Source organism: Erithacus rubecula, assembly GCF_903797595.1.
Source record: "Erithacus rubecula genome assembly, chromosome: 1".
NCBI classification, from domain to species: Eukaryota; Metazoa; Chordata; class Aves; order Passeriformes; family Muscicapidae; genus Erithacus; species Erithacus rubecula.
Genome location: NC_136658.1, coordinates 56,793,883 through 56,811,457, shown reverse-complemented (window position 1 = coordinate 56,811,457; position 17,575 = coordinate 56,793,883). Strand labels below are relative to the sequence as shown.

At 41.8% G+C, this 17,575-nt stretch overlaps 2 protein-coding genes across 4 annotated transcripts in view; both read right to left on the bottom strand.

The window, feature by feature from the left end:
- TBC1D4 (TBC1 domain family member 4) overlaps positions 1–1,193 on the bottom strand; it is a 95,142-nt gene extending 93,949 nt beyond the window's left edge. For both annotated transcript variants that reach the window (XM_079313684.1, XM_079313685.1), the window contains exon 1: positions 572–1,193. In XM_079313684.1, coding sequence (XP_079169810.1) covers positions 572–1,051 — 480 coding nt within the window. In that variant the 5' untranslated portion in view covers positions 1,052–1,193. The remainder of the gene's footprint in view (positions 1–571) is intronic.
- An 8,675-nt stretch (positions 1,194–9,868) lies between these two features.
- Positions 9,869–17,444, bottom strand: COMMD6 (COMM domain containing 6). Of its 2 annotated transcripts, XR_013775529.1 has the most exons (8): positions 17,311–17,444; positions 17,050–17,108; positions 16,514–16,579; positions 16,272–16,348; positions 14,866–15,034; positions 13,625–13,777; positions 12,466–12,605; positions 9,869–10,703 (listed from the first exon to the last, which is right to left on the bottom strand). XR_013775529.1 is itself a non-coding variant. In XM_079315661.1 (7 exons), the coding sequence occupies exons 1-7, from the start codon at positions 17,357–17,359 to the stop codon at positions 12,555–12,557; spliced, it is 624 nt and encodes a 207-aa protein (XP_079171787.1). In that variant the 5' UTR covers positions 17,360–17,444; the 3' UTR covers positions 9,869–12,554. The 2 variants fall into 2 exon arrangements, 1 of the variants encoding a protein (XP_079171787.1); XM_079315661.1 differs by having other exon boundaries at positions 9,869–12,605.
- Between the last annotated feature and the right edge of the window lie 131 nt (positions 17,445–17,575).

Sequence of the window (17,575 nt, the reverse complement as noted above, 5' to 3'; positions counted from 1 at the left end):
CGGGCAGGTGTCCTTAGCGTGACCCGAGAGCACAACAGGACCCGCAGGTCACGAAGGATCGTTCCTGCACCACGGGGGTCTGAGCAAAAGCATCATCCTCCACTACTCCATCCCCGTCCAGCACTGACAGCACCGCCGGGCCGCTGTAACACAAACCCGCGGAGCAAGCCGTGCCCTTGCCATTGAGCTGCTGCAGCATGCGAGGCCTCCCCACGGAGGGTGGACCGGGAGGAAAGGGGCTCCACGCCGCCGGGCACTGCGCGCCGCAGAATTGGTACCCCCGGCTGGCAGGGGCTGGCAAGCCACCGCACGGCCAGGCGGGGTGTGTCCCCAGTGTCCCCCGCTCCCAAGGGCGCTGCACCGCCGGAGCTGGAGGGGCAGAGCCCGGCGGGCACGGCCGGCCCCGGGCGGGATCCTCCACGCCGCGGGTGGGCTTGCGGAGGCGGCGGTCCCGCAGCGCCCTGCAGGCACCACCCCGCACACCCGGGCACACCGGAGCGCAGCGCCCGGCGAGGACAGGAGCCAAGCGGGGAGATCCCGGGCGGCGCCCCCGCCCCCTGCCCGCACTCGCCTGGTTGGGGTCGGTGGCCCGGAAGACGTGGCAGGCCATGGGGGAGTCAGGGTTGTCGGGCTGCGCCTTGATCAGGTAGGCGAAGTAGGTGAGGTCGTGGCTGTTGTGGATGAAGCGGGCGATGTGCTGCGCCTTGTGCTCGAAGATGAAGACGGCGGGCGCGGGGCTGGCGGCGCGGCCGGGGCCGGCGGCGGGCCCGGGGCTGGCGGGCACGCAGCGCAGCGTGGGCGAGCCCAGCAGCAGCAGCACCTCGCGGGCCGGCACCGCGCTGCCCGGGGCGCCGCCGGGCTCCTGCCGCTGCCCGCGGCGCCGGATCTCGGCCACCAGCCAGGGCAGCATGGGCAGCGTGGTCCGCCGGTCCAGACACGACGAACCCACGTACCACAGCCTGAAGCGCTTCTCCCCCGGCGGCGCCGGCTGCGGCTCGGGCTCGGGCTCCAGGGGGTGGGAGAGCGGCTCTCCCTCCCCTCGCTTCTCCATGGCGGGTGTCGGGGCGCTGGACGCGGGGCTCCGCTCCGCTTCCCCGGCGCCAGGTGCAGCCGGCGGGGCCTGCGCTCGGCCGGGGCCGCCGCTAAACGCGCATCCCGCCGGGCACGTCCCCGCCGCCGCGCCGCCTCCTCCTGCCCGCGTGGGGTCAGCCCGCGGGGCGGGGAAGGACGGCCGAGACACCCCACTCCTCCTCCTGAACGCCCCGGGGCGGAGCGGCGAGGCTACGCCCCGAGTGGGCTCCCAGTGCTGAGCACCCCGGCTCAGGAGCGGGACAGCCCCGCCGACCCGGGCCCCGAAGGAAAACACGGCGTGCGCTCCGCTCCCGGCTCTGCCGGGTGCTCCAGCCTCCCTGCGGCCGCGGGTGTGGGCGCTGCCTGCGGCTCGCAGAGTGGCCGGCCCTCAAGGGATGGCCAGGAGGAGGAGATCCGCAAGGGGAGGAAGGTCGCCGAACGGCAGGGAAAAGGAGGTGGGGAGGCTGCCTGCCCCCGCCCGCCGCCCCGCTTGCAGAAGCTCCGGAGCGCTGTCTGAGTTGGTTTTGGTTCCGACGAGTCGGAGAGTCGCCGGGGAGATGCGGGGAGCGGCAAGGAGCGGGGGCTTCGCTCCCACAGCCGCCTCTCCCCCGCGAGGAGAGCCAGCCGTACCGCGGCCGTGCACGGCAGCCTCCCCTGAGCACTGCCGAGTCAAGAGTTTCATTACAGCTGATTTTAACTCTCCTTTTTTTCTCTAAGCTGCTGTTTCCTGCTTGAGCTTTTAACCGGGGGGGCTTTCCTCGTCGCTATCGCGATAACATCTCTTGTCAGCGACAAATCCGCCACCTACTGTAGATGTTAGTAACTAGTCTCCTCCACCTGAGAAAATAGCTGGACAAAGCTTTGCCAGCCGTACAGCATCCGTATCCTTTCGGTAACTGCCAAATTGTCCCCGTTTAAATCTGTAGAAGCAGCGGCGGTAACTCCCAGTACATATTGTTATGGCCACCGTTTTAACCCTGTCTACAAACAAAAAATCTGTAGCTTGAGCTGAAGAGCTGCTCCGTGTAACTTGAGACTACATGATTATTTGTACAGAGAAGGGTCATATAGCGCTCAGGTCACAGCCCACAGTAGTCTGAACTGACAAAAACTGCCGCATTTGCGGTACTTTCATACTGTTACAAACCACTCTGCTCATTTCCTGAGCAACCAATTTCGGTTTTTTTCCCAGTTTAACTATCTAGTTTATGCATTCTGGCTTATCGGCTGTAGGTTTCAATTTAATACTGTTGTTTGGTAAGACCTCAAATATATATTCTCTCATGGCATCCTACAAGCCTTAAGGGACATCCTACAATGTCCCTAAGGACAGGGGAGCTAATGCAAAAAGTCTTATGCAGGCTGGATATGTTCATATGAATATGAACCAGCTTTAATACGTGCTACAGTGGTACAAGTTAAAGCCAGACTGGACTTTCGCAAACTGTTTTCACACTTGATCATCTGAACTGCATTGCTGTACAGCAGATTTTACAACCAGGGTAATTAGAATAATGGCCAAATCTTGTGGATCACAAACCTAAAAAAATTCTTCTTCCTCACTCTGCACAGTTACTATTAACCCTTTGGCTGAAAATAGTATTTTAAGATTTTGTGCAGCAGCACTGCAGAATGACAATTTCTGAGTCTCTTACCAGTGCACCTGGAAGAAGAGCTATTTGGTTTCTGGCAGCAGCGCTGGCACTGGGTTAATGCTGCAGTGAGCTGCTCCTTTTCTGCCAGTTCAGTTCTGCGAGCCGCCCCTAATTTAAGTGACAGCGCCTATAGAGCGAGCGCTGTTGGCACAAAGGGAGCGGCAATGGCTGCTCGGATGAAGGGAGCAGCAAGACTACTCGCCCCTTCTGGGTACGCTTGGTTAGACGAGTCATCTAGAGCGTGAAGCTGCAGTTCAGTCACCTGAGCGCAAAGACCAATTTAACCTACCTGGGAAGTGAACTAAACACTGGGCTTGCCCTAGAACAGCGGCAAAACCCCCTCATACATTCTTCTGCAATTGTTCCAGATGGGATAATCATTTAATGACTCCAATGAAGCAGCCTAAGGGGGAGGCTGCAACATACTGAATAGCTGCAGCTGCTCACCAGCACCATCTCTGGGACTGCTAGATCCCTTTTCATTTATGTTTGCACATGAGCTACCAAAACCAGTTTGTGGACAGCCACCTAGGGTTTTAGGTGCTATGGCGATACAAATATTTAATAATAATCAGGAAACTTGACGACAATCATGCAAACACATTAAAGTACAAAAAAAATGTTTTAAGCAATTACAGTTGCCTTGATGCTCTTGTATCGTACAAATGGAACAAGAAATCTTCACTTGAAGGTGTTACAGAGTTGTTTTCAGCTGATAAGGATGCAGTTCAATCACTGCAAATTATTAGGTAGAAATTAAATTCTAAAATGTGAAAAATGAATGTGAAATTCTACAATTGTGACTCTTTTGTAGAGCCATTTGGTTTTTCCTTCTGTTGCGTGATTTGCATAACACGGTATGAGATCTAGTTGTTTTGACTTAATTTATTTTTATTACTGAATTCTTTATACAAATCCCTTAGAAGTTGATTTTATTTTTATAAATGCTACCACTAATATTTTAACTACTTTGAAAATCAAATTCTCAGATGTTAATCCAAAGTTTTCATGCTTTCTTCTTGCTTCAGCTTTTTACGTCTCTATGAATTGATTCTTCTTAGTAATGCCTTTTAGCTGACCGTTACTTTTATCCATTTACTTCATAATTTCTTATCCTTTAATCTGCCTAACACTTTTTATCCCACCATCTCATTAACAGTGTTTCAGTAGGAAGTCAGTCCTTGTGTTATATAACTTTTCTTCTTGAAGTTAGTCCCCTTTTCTCATTTCTTTTCAGTTGTGATTCAGGTAATTTCAGGTGCATTTCATGCACCTTTAAGTTAAAAATTCCAATTTCTCTCCCATGACATCTGACATGTCTCTCATGCAATTTCTAGTGATATGTAATCTATAATGATAATGGAAGTATCTTTCTCTAATTCTTTGCACAATGTAGTTAGGAACTAGCATAAAATATATAATCCTTACAGCTCAGGTAATGGGAATCAAAACCTTTGGGACAGAGAAGAAAGCAACTTTCCACAGCCCTTATCCACAAAGCTTTGAAAATACATGTCTGTTCTTGATAAAAGAGCAGTTTCTCTCCAGATCATCCCAAACAGAAGTGTAAATGCAGCACTCATGCCAGACACAACAGACAAAGTGTCTGGTGAGAAGCCACAATTTTTTAACAATTCCTTCTTTATTATTATCATTAGCATTGGCCAATCTTCTTGAAACAACCTGTAAAATCTGAAGGGAGCACTCTACTGGAAGATCAGAAGTATATAAAGTATTATAGGCAATTTTTGCCATAGCATATGCTGCAAGTGAAACCAACCATGGACCCAATCACACTTTTTGGAATTGTTGATAACCTGCCACTGTTTTGTGTTTCAAACAGACATTAGATGCAAAACCTCTCAAAGTGAGAGTTTTTATTGAAGTGACCAAACACAGATAAAAGTAACTAAAGATAACTCTGAACATTTTGAATTTGTTATGCTTGTCAATGCAGTACTACATGTAAAGGCTATTTTTCCCAACAAAACAGAGAATGTATTTTCTTTGTTTAATGGAGGAAGTATGTTTAATTCTCTAAGACCATACCTTGATAATATGTGCTGTTCCTGCACATGGCACCACAGCAGCCATTTAATATATCATATCTGGGTCTTCAGTTCATACTCAGTGTTAAAGGATTTAGACTGCAGAACAGTAACCAACTACAGCTCTCAGTAACTTCTTAAGTAGCAAAGAGACCTCAGCATCTCACATGATCAGACTCTTAATTGCTAGTAATTATCCATCCCCTTAAGCTTTCTAGCCACAATTTTAATTGCAGAAAAAATATTAAGTTATTAGAGGAGCTGTAGGCTTGACTTTACAATCCCATAATTTATGCATAACTTCAGTCACCTTGGACCATTATTTCAGTAATGTGCCCTGAAGCTGGAACTGCTTCTGATTCAATTGCTTTTCTAAGAATGATCTCACTTAGCTGTCTGGGAAATCAAGGCCCATTTCCACATTTGCATTAATTGCAAATTAATAGTTAAAACTAGTAATATTTTATTTTATTTTCAGATCACCTTTTTTCAGATATGAGATATAGGCATTTTTACTTTAAAAATAATTTAATTAATTTTAACTACCCATTCTTCTTTGAAGACTGTAATGAAATAACTTTTGGAAATATAACTGGAGTACTAGGAAGTTCAGTAGACTCACCATATTACCAGGGCTTTAAGCTTTAGCTGCTAGAGAAACTCTGGTGCCTCTTCTTTTAGAGTACATAAAAAACCTCTCTATAAATAATGAAAACTATATTTTGCAGGCTATATAAAGATTGCAATAGTTTAAAATGCAATGCTAAACTTTTGACTAAGACATATTGGTCTTGCAGGGATATGTCAATAGCAGAGAACAATTGCTACAATTCGTAAACAATAAAAATGATGAAAAATTAATCTGATAAGAAGTGGGTTGGTTTTAGTGTTTTCTTCTTAAATGGCACTAATCCTTTTTGATCAAAATGACAGACTGAATTTCTTCTGCCAATAACACCCACTCCAAAACAGATTTAGGGAAACTGGAATGACCAAAGTTCCTAAGAGAATAATCCCTAGTTAGAAATTTTATAATCATCTCTAGAATTTAAAGCAACCTGGCACATTTTATGTCTGTGTTTAGTGTATTGTTATTCAACTTAATGTAGCACTGATTAAGAGGGATAATTAATTAAATTATTATATTTCTCTTCAAAGAGAAAATTGATTGGGGAAAGATTCTTACTTAAGTCATTTTTTTGGTATCACAGTCATCCCATGAAACTTACCAGCACAGCAGATTTTGAATCCAGTGAAGGACCACAGCGTATTTTATTTACAACTAAGTCTTAAACTGGAGTCCTGTGTGATCACAGCACCTTTCCAGGTGGAAGCATTTGAAATATATTGGAGATTTTGGTTTTGTTTTTTTTTTTAATAGGGCCCCTGCCCCCACAAACTCCATCACATCAACCTATTAGAATCCCTGTTGCTGTCAGCAGCTCAGATCAGCAAAGCTACTGACTACAAAGATAAAGCAGCTTCTGCAACAACAACTTTCATATTCCCAATGATTTATTTTATAAAAAGGTGCCATTTTCTTCTCTACTATTCCCCAGCCACTAAGATACAAATATGAGGAAAAAAAGAGGAAGAAGAGATGATGTTCTGTGTCTGCTGGAGTGTACTTCTCTCACTAACAGTACCTGCTACATCTACCTTATCTGTGATTTGGAAGGGATCTTTGTCCGCTCCAATTTTCTAGCGATGGAAACTAAGACAGAATTTCTTGTCATTGCCAAGAAAGCTGAAAGGAACATATTGATATTATTTCACAAATACATTATTACAAAGCATGAACCACAGGGTAGAAAGGTTAGCAAATCTGGAGTAGAATGCAGATATAACACGAGAGATTCTTTGGAAGGCAAGAGTACTTCAAAGGGCACAGATTATATCTCTTAAAGAGGAAAATGCAAATGGCATTATTACTTCAAGTGTACCACTATTGAAGTGTTATTGCAGCTTCTCCACTTTGTACTGATGTGGCAAAAGAAGGTACAGCTTAGCATGAACAACAGGACACTAGTGGGCCCAAGACAATAGCAAGAATGGTACCAGTGTAGCTGCTAACATTAAAAAAAAAAAGAACAGATGGGAACTCCTTAATCCTCTTTCTCATCGTCCTTGACTCTCTCCTAGGTAAATCGACATCTGTTGTCTTGACTCTGTTGACTGCTGAGTATCTCTCATCTCCCCACATTCCCAACTGTGACCAGCACTTGGCACAGCACACCAGTGATTCATGCCAGACAGGCACTTACATTCCTCATTTTAAATGTAAACTTCAGTATCATTCTCAAGCTTTACGTCTGGTTGCAGCATCCAGGACTTCCCTGCACAGAAGCATCACTGGGAAGGAAGCCTATCTTGATTTAATTTAGGCAAGCTCTCAGATGAATATTTTTTTACAAACACTTGTAAACTGCCAAAGACTCAGAAGTGATGACATTCATGGGGAACAGAAAAATTCTTTTCAGCTTCAATAATACCAAGAACATCTGAATATGTCTTTTCAGATTCAGAGGTAATTCACAGGGAAATTAAGCACCTGGGCCACTTTCAGTGGCAGAGTATTCCTAAATATGTGGCATAAAGACACTGATAACTAGACTGCATAACAGAATATGGAAGAACAATTTTAAGAGTGGTCAAACAGACTGAAAACCTTGGCTAGAGAAGTGCAGATGCTTTTTCTATGATCAAGATACAAATCTAATGTCCTTGAGCTGTATAAACAGGGAAAACAGTAAAATGAGAATAGGCCCCAAATGCAGTATGATACTATTTGAAGAGCTAGTCATAATGTGGAAATGTTAGTATACTTAAGTTACTGATTTAAAGTGCTGCAAACATGCAGTGTATGGTGTGTATTCTGTTATCATTAAAATGCTGGATGTTGTTTATGTAACTGGAAATCTTTGTGTTCATCTTAATTAAAAGAAAAGTTAGTTAGTTTCCCTACAATGTAAGAAGTGGGTTGGAAGTTATGGTGACATGAATTCATAGTTCCAGATCCAAGCTACAGAGGGGAAGAAACCAGAGGTCCTTATCCCATAGCCAGATGTGCTATTGAAGGATTGCTGTGAGGCAAGACTATGTGGCAGTGCCACCTGGTGACTAATGCTGGGACAAAGTCCTCTGGAATTACTATCTTTGCACAAAGACTTATTGTATGAAATAATGAATTTTCGTTAATTTTCCAAAGCTCATTATGTGAAAACTGACACTGAAACTTCCAATTCATATAAATGTAACAATATTTGCAATGTAAACAGACTGAATATTTGGAAACTTTAGTACTTACACATATAAAACAGAAAGGGTTCTCAAGGTAGAGAAGCTTTGTAATTAGCCATAGCAGGTAAATACAGTTTAGGGAAGAGAAAACCCAGAAGTACTAAAATTAGCCTTCCTTCATGAAGATCAGCAATCTCAGCTTCCTTACTTCCTCAATGACACAAAGTCATACATAATTAAGATACATATCCTAGTAACTCAACTAAAGGCCAGGCCATCTGTCCACCTTATCTCAGAACAGTCTTGGAAACAAGAATCAGGAAGTCTTTCCCAGCACACAGATAACTGTCTTCATCTCAACCCTTGAGTTCTCTCACTTTTACCCTCCCTATTCTCCCTGCTGTCCCACAGAACAGGGACCGAGTGAGCAGCTGTGTGGTTGTCAGGTGGGGTTAAACCACAGCACCTCATAAAAGAGCCAAGAGCAGATCTGTATGAGTATGGACACTGACGTACAGTAAAAACAGAAATAAAGGAAGCATTTGGCCAAAATTTCACAGTGACAAGCAAATCCAGTTATGAGTTGTCTGAGCCTCAGGAAGGAAGCACTGCAACAGCATACCATGCAAGCTGAGGTCAAGGCATTCAGGTCAGGTACTGACCTGCACCAATCCAGCTTCCTAATGAAGCGAGTGCCCAGCAAGTTATCAGCCCAACCAACAGGAATGTAACTGCACTAAAAATCTGTCTGGGAAAGGAGCTCTAACACAATCAACCACAGACTCTTGGACAAGATAGAGGCTGCTCAGTTTTAAGTGTTTCCCTCCACGGTTCCCAGCTAGTAGAGGCTCTTCACAGATACGGCATTTTTTTTTCTCTGCAGGTAGATCAAATGACTCAAGACACATTTCTGTGTTATTCTAGTACCCGCAAGGTCTTAACAGAACCACCCTGCATGCCTCTGCAAAGAAGTGGAAATTACCCTGTCATTATACCTACAGCCAGGAGAGTAATAAAACATTCCAACCAGGCAAACGGGAAAAAGCAACATTCTTCCCCCAATTTATCTACTCTATATACCTTTGTTTTTAATTCATCCAAGGCAACGTGCCTTCAAGTTTTCAAATAAAGTGCAAAGGCTTAAAAAGAGAAAGATAAAAAATAAAGGGGGTGGGTTCACAATGAACAAGAAGGTCACATAGCTTCAAAAGGTGGTTAAAGAAAGGAAGTACAATTTTATGGAAGCAGAAACAGAGACATGCTTTTACTTGGCCAAAGTGTGCAGAAGCTAAATATCTAAAACACTAGTGCACAGACAAACTCCAGCTGTTTGTGCACTCCTGTGGAGCTTTCTACAAAATAGCTTTCTGCTAGTGGGATGGTGTGTTTGAAATTTATGGGGAAAAACAAAATATCATGTAATGAAGACAACAGTCATGGCTAGGGCATTCCTTCGTTACTGCCTCCCCTGAATTTGTTGACTGTGCAAGACTCCACCCCCCTCTTCCTTCCTCCTGCTCTTTTCTAGGCAAATGTTGAAAAAAATAAAATGTTTACTTGTCTCCTAAATACAGTTAAGGAAAGAAGATCACTTGAATGCAATTTCCTGCAAAATTTTATTAATCTCATATGTCCTGTATCTTTTCCTGGTTCAATACATTTTGTCTAGCTTTAAGTAATTGATACAAAGCATCCTTGCAGCCTGCAGTTACCCTAACTCCTTAGTACCCCATCACAGAGAAAGACTGCCTATGTCTGAACTTAATCATAATTTAATAAGGAAAGAAATTTAGTCATTGTTTAGTCCTGAACTTTACTCATTGCAGTATTTACAAGACAGACTTCCATGTAGGCTTAAAACAGAACACAGACCAGCTTTGTCTTTATTACCTACATGTTTAATGACTGTCTATGGGCTTACAAAAATATTCATGTTATACAATTTCTATTAATCAACAGTTAGAATTAGGAACACACGAGGACTCCTGATTCTCTTTGAAAAGATCTGATTTCTGCACATCTAGACAAACAAATCACCAACTTGTTTGGACATGTTAGTATTGCTACCCTTAAAACTGTTATGCTTTTTGTTTGGTTTCCTTTTAATAAAATACTTAATTCTTCCATTACTCAGTAGAGGAATTCCTTCTGATAGAGATCAGGACACATTTCAAAAGTTTGAGTGCACGGCCAACTTTAAATCACAACTCCTCTGAAAATTCTCAACACAGTAAACTGGTATAACATATATGTCCAAGCATCTTCCAGCAAGAATTACAACATGATGGAGTTCAGGGACATTTAAAAAAAATATTCAGTACTTCTAGAGTATCTGACTTGACAAAATAAAAGTCTTTACAAAGGTTGACAACTTTCTCCTCTTGCTGATATAGCAAGCAAAAATGCTAACTGGGAATTTCCTCATTACTTTCCAATATCTACTGAATTGTTAAGACATGATTACATCTTTTCTCCCATGCAGTTTCAATGAAGGCACAAATATTTCCAGGTATATGAAGAAGTTATGTGCATTAGAACACATGGAAAGTTATTTGTAAGGCTCCAGCTATACTGAACAAAAATACAACCTTATTTTTTTCCTGGAACTGCTGCATTGAACAAAATAATTAATTCACTAGGCCAAAGCATGACAATGTTTTCCAGTTATAGCAGCCTTACACTCCAACTTCTGAAAATTAAAAAACAAACAAAAAGAAAAATCAGCTGCTCACGTCACTTTTCCATACACATGTTTGCTCTGTGTTCAGCCCTGAGCCCTTGCAGACACACAAGGGAAGACACAAATGGGAAGTGTGCCCCCAAGAGCATTTTGTGACACTGCACCAGGAGGGTCCCAGAAAACACCAATCTGCTCTCTCCAGCCACAAGGCAAACACCTCAGACTTCAACCAGCATAAAGAAAGAATCATCCAGATCCATGGTCATTGCCAAAAACTTTTGTCACAGCCAACACTGTTTCACTTATTTGGGCTTCTAATCAATTCCAAGTACTGTTTTTACATATCATGTATAATGACTAAAATAGGGGTATTCCTGAAAGGATTGGAGCATATGCAGCACGTGCAATGGGCTGCATTTATTTTCATAGCACAAAAAGGCAGGCATAACCTGTATCAGTCACTTTCAGACAGCTTTTAAAAATGCCAATTTAAAAAACAGATTTGAGTTAGAAAAGTAGAGTAGATGTTTGCATTTTAAGTTTGCCTGAAATCATTTGAGGATCTGTCCCAGCAAAGCTGGTACTCAGTCTCTACCAGCCTGAAATTGAAGCAGAAACTTCAATCTGCTTATCAGTGTGAATTATCTCTCAAGATTTATTTGTTCTACTACACCACCAGCATATCTGGAGATGCAATAGTATTGCTTTCATTATATCCCACAATATTTGCAGTGTGTTTTGTTTTGTGGAGAATTAAGGAAAAAAAAACTGAGAGCAAGCATGCACACTGGATTGATCACTCCCTTTAGAAATGCCCCAATCTTCAATATCAAAGTCAAAATGTTGTTGGTTAGGCCACCTTCTTAAGGCAAGAGTGCAGAACACAGTCCAGTGGCTGCCTGTTACAATGCATCCATCACACAAAGAAATCTTTTAGTGTGGTCCTTTTTGTGATGTACTTGGTGTACTCTCCAGCCTGAATTTTCAAGTTTCCTCTTGACTTTTCTAGTTCAGAAATTAAACTCAGGGAACTATCTCAATATTTTAATTTAATTAGAAAAAAGACTGCTGACCAAAACATCAAGCAGAATGCCACATAACAATGGATGGAATCCATAACAATGGATGGAATGAAAAAGTAGAAACCCATTAAAACACTTTTGAATTAATTTGCTTTTCTACCTTTATTTAAAATTAGCCTCTGGGCTTCATCTGAGAGAATTTTGGTCTCTGGAAAAACTTACTGCATTAACTCAGTCTTTATAAGCCTAGGTGGTGGGAAATAAATATTTGAAATAAACAAGGTGTTAGGACATGTACATTCTCCAGTTATTAAAACACTGGAAGCCAGATCTGCAAATAGCTGCAATCAGACAATGCTATTCTTCAAGAGTAGCTGTATGCTTGTTACATATAACTTGATATTCTCCCAATATGTAATAGTATTGTTGAGTCCAAGCCCATCTTAATTTTACAGACAAAAATATTAATATGGGATTTACACTTGTCTCAGTATATTCCTGGTCAACATTTTCAGGTGTCTTTTTGCACTATGGAGTATGTGTGTAGTTTCTTACTCGCGGGTATTAGGGAGTCTACAGAGATGCTTCTCCATACACATCCTGATATTTAGTCGACTAGGATGAGCAAAGCTGGACACGATTTCACAAACACTGCAGAGCTGACTTCAAGTAATCAAAAGTGAAGAAATCTTCACAGCAATGCAAGGGTGACACTGACCAATTCCTGCCAAGGAGACAAGGATACATACCTTGCTGAACAATGGCACTTTATTCTCTGTGCAGAATGGAAAGTTTACTTGATCTTCCTCCAAGATGCCACTGGAAATAAAAGTTCCCTTCAAACCGTTTCAAGAACAGATGCCATTTCCTTGAACTGTCTGAAGAAGTTCTAAAAAGCAAGAATTGAGACAAATTTCAGCTGCTTGAAGAAAATCTTGAACTACAGTTCAAACTAGAATGTTAGACAGCAAACAGTCCAGATTTCTCACTTCCAATGTACAGCTTGAACTAGAAGTTTCTGCTTTTCTTTCTGGGTGGGTTGGCATTTGAACACATTAACTATGAAATCTACAAAGGTGATGTCTTAATAGCATAGGCTTGCCTATTAATAAGAAAAGATGCTACAAAAGAAAAATTAAAAAGTAGCTCTCGTGCCATAAAAATGTAAAATAAAATAACCCCTTTCTCACATGTCTACTCCCAGTTGAAGCAATCCTGACTTCTCAAATGTAGCACTCATTTCCAAAAATACCTGAACAACAAATTATTAGGTAGGCTTCAAACAGAATAAACACATTTCACAACACCCAAAGATTCAGAATATCCTTCTCAAATTTCTGCCAATCAGATTCCAAGGATCAATTTAAGTTTGTGTGATATTCTAGGTGATGTATTGACCCTTTAAACAGGAACAGCAATACAAGGGTCAAACTTATGCAAAATTAAAATTACATAAATTCATAAATGGAGACATAGCAATTAAGAGTCAGTGGTGATAAAGCAGACTGATCTCTATTCCTAACCATTAGCAATTGTTAGGCTTAAGCAAAGTTTTAGAATTTGAGACTGGGGAACAGTTTCGTAGAAAAACATTCTATGAATTTTTAATATGGCAAAATGATAGCAGGCAAGCTCTGAAAGATTTTATATCTTTGGTTGTTCATTTATTTGTAATAGAAATGGTTGATTACTGCTAAATTAATATTTTCAGCTAAGCGATGTAGAACTAAATACTATGAAGTAAGGATTTACCTTCTGTGTTTTAAGTAGTTTTTTATTGCTTCATGTTTGCATGTCTGTATGAGTAAACAAGCAATACAGACATATGCATCAGGGTATACAGCTGACCCTCACAACAATGGCACTGTTTTTAGGAGACTGAACATTCAAGTAACACTCAGTACAGACCTTGAACTGTGGGATTGTCATTTCAAAAGACTTGTCTGTTATTTGTCCCGAAGGGTCTGCCACTGTTAGTGTCACTGTGACATACGGGTACTTCAGAGACCTGCAGGTGTCAGAGCTCATTGCAACTCCCAGTTTCCATTTCAGATCTACAAACTACAAAGATGAAAATCATTGGAAATGGTGTCAAAAGAGAGAGATCTATCCCCCCATTGCTATTCACTTGGAGGGATAGATCACAGACAATACAGGACACCTAGAGATCTTACCCAAACAGAAAAACATTCATAATAAACATTCAGGTCTTATTGTGAATCCAAATAATCTGCCTTTTTCTTTAATAGTGAATAAGTAATTTAGTAAGTTATTTCACTTTATCTCTTTTCCTTATTCAAGTACAATCAAAAGACAAGTACACTCTTCTGAAAACTCTAGTAGAAAGAGCTTAAGCCACAGAGTTCACCCAGTTTGTATCATGCATGCAGTTTTTTGTTATGCTTTATTTTTTTAAGAAGTTTCTAAATCAATACTGAAGTTTCTAAGTCTAAACCAAATAATTCATAATAGCAATAATAGAGAAAAACTATGGCATTTCATAACTGCATTTTAGATAAATCAAAGTATGTAACAGATACATTTCAGACAAGCAAGTTATAATTTTTAGCTTTCATGAAGAAAGGCCTTTGGAAGTTTATATCAAGCCTCAGAAAAAGATTTTCCTTTCCGACTTCTATACTTGTTTAAACTGCTGTCAGGAAAAAAAAAACCTTAAAATCTAAACAGATTGCTATTTTTTCAAGCAAAAAGAGAATGCTGGAATTTGACCAAAAGTATCCTTAAAAATAATGTTTAAGGGAGACAAAGAATAAGAAGTCAGGTGCTGGTATTAACAATTTTAAAGAACGATTTACACTTCAAACAGATTTACATAATGAGCCAGTACAATAGTCTGCCAGACTGACTGCCATTCATCTTCCCTAAGAGTACTACAAAACATGAATTTTTCAAAAGGTACAAAATGTGACTTTATCATCCAAACAATAATATTAGAAAACTGTTCAGCATGTAGACAACCTTTATTGTATATGTTGCTTGATCTGGGCAGGTATTTGGCAACATGCAAATGTGCACACATGTAGGACAGCTTTCAGCACTGGCTGCTTGACAACACAACACACACAGTGAGACTCTGACATTTCTGAGATGCTCATCATTAGCTCAGCTGCACTTTGTCCTTTAGTTACCTGTCCCACTGCAGCCACATCTCTTGCATCTTCTGATGCAGCAATGGCTTTGCCCTGCTCATTCCACAGGTGACGAATAACTTGAACTGCATGTTTTGGCAGCGTGCTGACACCACTGCCCAAGGTGGTGACAAGTTCTTCTGTAGAGAGATTATTCCTGGCTGCTGTGCTATAACAGAAACATCCAGAGATCACTGCATCAGTCTCACTCTGCACCAATTTGCTACAATTCCTCATTTCACCCCAAAGAGACAGCTTTTCTTTCTACTTTAGGTGTACTTTAAAACCATTCAGCAGCCCATGATTACCATTTTCCCAGAATCTTACTGATCTTTTGTATCAATGTGCAAAAAGCAACATCACTTTAATACGTCTTAATATGTAGAGGCCCAGCTTTGCTAGGCTTGCACAACATCCAAAATCAAACCAAAAGCAATCACAGCCTCCCCAAGTGCTGTACCAACGTGAAGAAGGCACAGGTCAGTGAGGGGTGTGTGCCTAGAGCAGCTAAACAGCATCATTACTTTAGAAACAACGACATTGAATTAAACACTCAGCAGGTGGAATTGAAGGACCACCAAAAGCAAGGGCTACTAGGTCAGGGTATGATGGGTACTAACAGGAGTCAAATGATGCCATAAATCCTTCAACTGAAAAGGCAGCAAGTCTAAAGGAAAATTGCCACTTGATTTCCTCTACAGAAACACAAAAGCACACAAAAACTCCTACTCTATGTTTGTTCATGCAAGTTCACTCCTCTTAAAGAGGCATTAATGAAAGAGAAAGTGAGTTGGTCCTCACAGTAGCATGGCCCAATATAACTTCAGACGTATTTTATAGATGGAAAAGTAGTAATTTCTACCAGTATATTTTCCTGAATGTATTAATGTTACATAAAATGTTTAGATACTAGATAGTAAAAGAACAAGATCTTGAAAATTTTATCTTTCTAAAAACAGAAGACTTTCTCAACTAAAAAGACTACTTAAAAACGCAACTCATGGAAGAATGCTACAAGCTCTGTATCCTTCATAAAAGTCATCAATGCTGATTTCTGATTTCCAGAAACAAGAAGTTTTCAAAACACACTTTTTCCAGGCAAAGGCCAGCTGTCTTAGCTTTAAAAGTGACCTTAACTTCCTTTATCATGCCACAAGTTCCAGAGCTTCCAGATAGCATCTTGAAACAATTTCCTCTTTTTATTTTTTGAATTACAAAAAGTGATACTACATATTAAGTAACTACACTTCTTAATGACACAAGCTGTGTACTGAGACTTCCAAACTTTTGCCCTTTTCCCAAATCAGTTCATTTATACCCACATTTGATATAAATTTTCAATAACAGTGTGCAGATAGAAGTGATAGAAGGAAAAAAGGGTGCAAATTCAATTATTTTGTGCTTACCTAAATAGAAATGAAAGAGTGTTAGCTATTTTTGCCAGGTCACCAATATTAATGTCAACCCCCGATGTTTGAATTCTCTAGAAACAGAATGTTTAAACAATTACAAAATATAAATTACTTATTAGTGAAAGCATCTTTGCATATACACACACACAAGAAACCCCACATCAAGGTGGGAATTCTACCCTTTAGAGCAGATACAGCTACTATTCTTGCTTACAAGGGCTGGTGTGCCAACTTACCTTGCACAACTCAGCTGTATTTATTCCTGGGATCTTATGGTTCAGATGTTGAATTATTTGCTCACACTGTGAAAAAAACATGTTTGAAGACACTGTTGATATAAAAATGGACAAATAGAGTGAAGAGTGCAGAGTAAAGAATGAAGTAATTTAAATAACTGGTTTTAAAATTCCCATAAATCTAGGGAAAGAAAATGAACCAAATCAAGACTAGTTTCTTCCTCACTATTGCTAATTAACACACCAGTTTCACATTAACTGTTAAAAAGCATACTACAGTAAACACACCAAATGTTTTTTAGACACACTACCTTGATATATCATTTAAATGACAAAAATAGATTTTTAGAAGCCTTCTGTGACAAAAATACAAATTTAGACTAAACCCATTGCTCTTAGCAGAACCGATCTGTTTTATGAGTCAAGTCAAGCTATCACATACTTAAGATTACACACAAAACCCAAAAAAAGCTTAAATAAAAAGGCTTCCTTAAGTTCCAGAAGCCCTTCCCCACCCCACTTATCGTCCTACTTACCAGCTCTGCAAAAAAGTCTTGAGGTATTAAACGAATCTTATCTGCTGCACCACTACCATCTGAAAAACAGTAGCGATCAGAGGCAAATCCCTAAATAAGGTGTTAAAGTAATAAATCTAATCTTTCTCTCAAAAACGCCTAGGCCATCATGCGAGCATTTACAATCATTTAACGCGATTAGCGTTCACCTACGCGTACCCAAAGGAAGCCCCCGGCTGCCCGCGCCCCCGCTCCCTCACCCGGGTGCCCCCGCTCCCTCACCCAGCGCCGCCAGCGCCCGCGCCAGCGCGCCCGCGGAGCCGGCAGCCATGGCGCCGCGCGCCCGCCCGGCCCCGCCTTCCGCCACGCGGCGCTCGCCGCGCTGATTGGCTCCCAGCGCCCCAGAGCGAGGCAGCGGCAGCGCCGCCGCGCTGATTGGCTGGGCGCGGGGAGCGCGCGCTGCTCCCGCCCCCGCCCCGCCGCCGCTGCTCCCGCCCCAGTGGAGAGGGAGGCGGGACCGGCCTCGGCCGGGCGGGGAAATGCGGAA

Coding starts and splice junctions, on each gene's coding strand:
- COMMD6 (XM_079315661.1), bottom strand. CDS start 17,359: ATGGCTGCCGGCTCCGCGGGCGCGCTGGCGCGGGCGCTGGCGGCGCTG. Junction 17,109..17,310: donor GCGGGCGCTGGCGGCGCTGG/GTGAGGGAGCGG, acceptor ACTGTTTTTCAG/ATGGTAGTGGTGCAGCAGAT. Junction 16,349..16,513: donor ATACAGCTGAGTTGTGCAAG/GTAAGTTGGCAC, acceptor TTCTGTTTCTAG/AGAATTCAAACATCGGGGGT.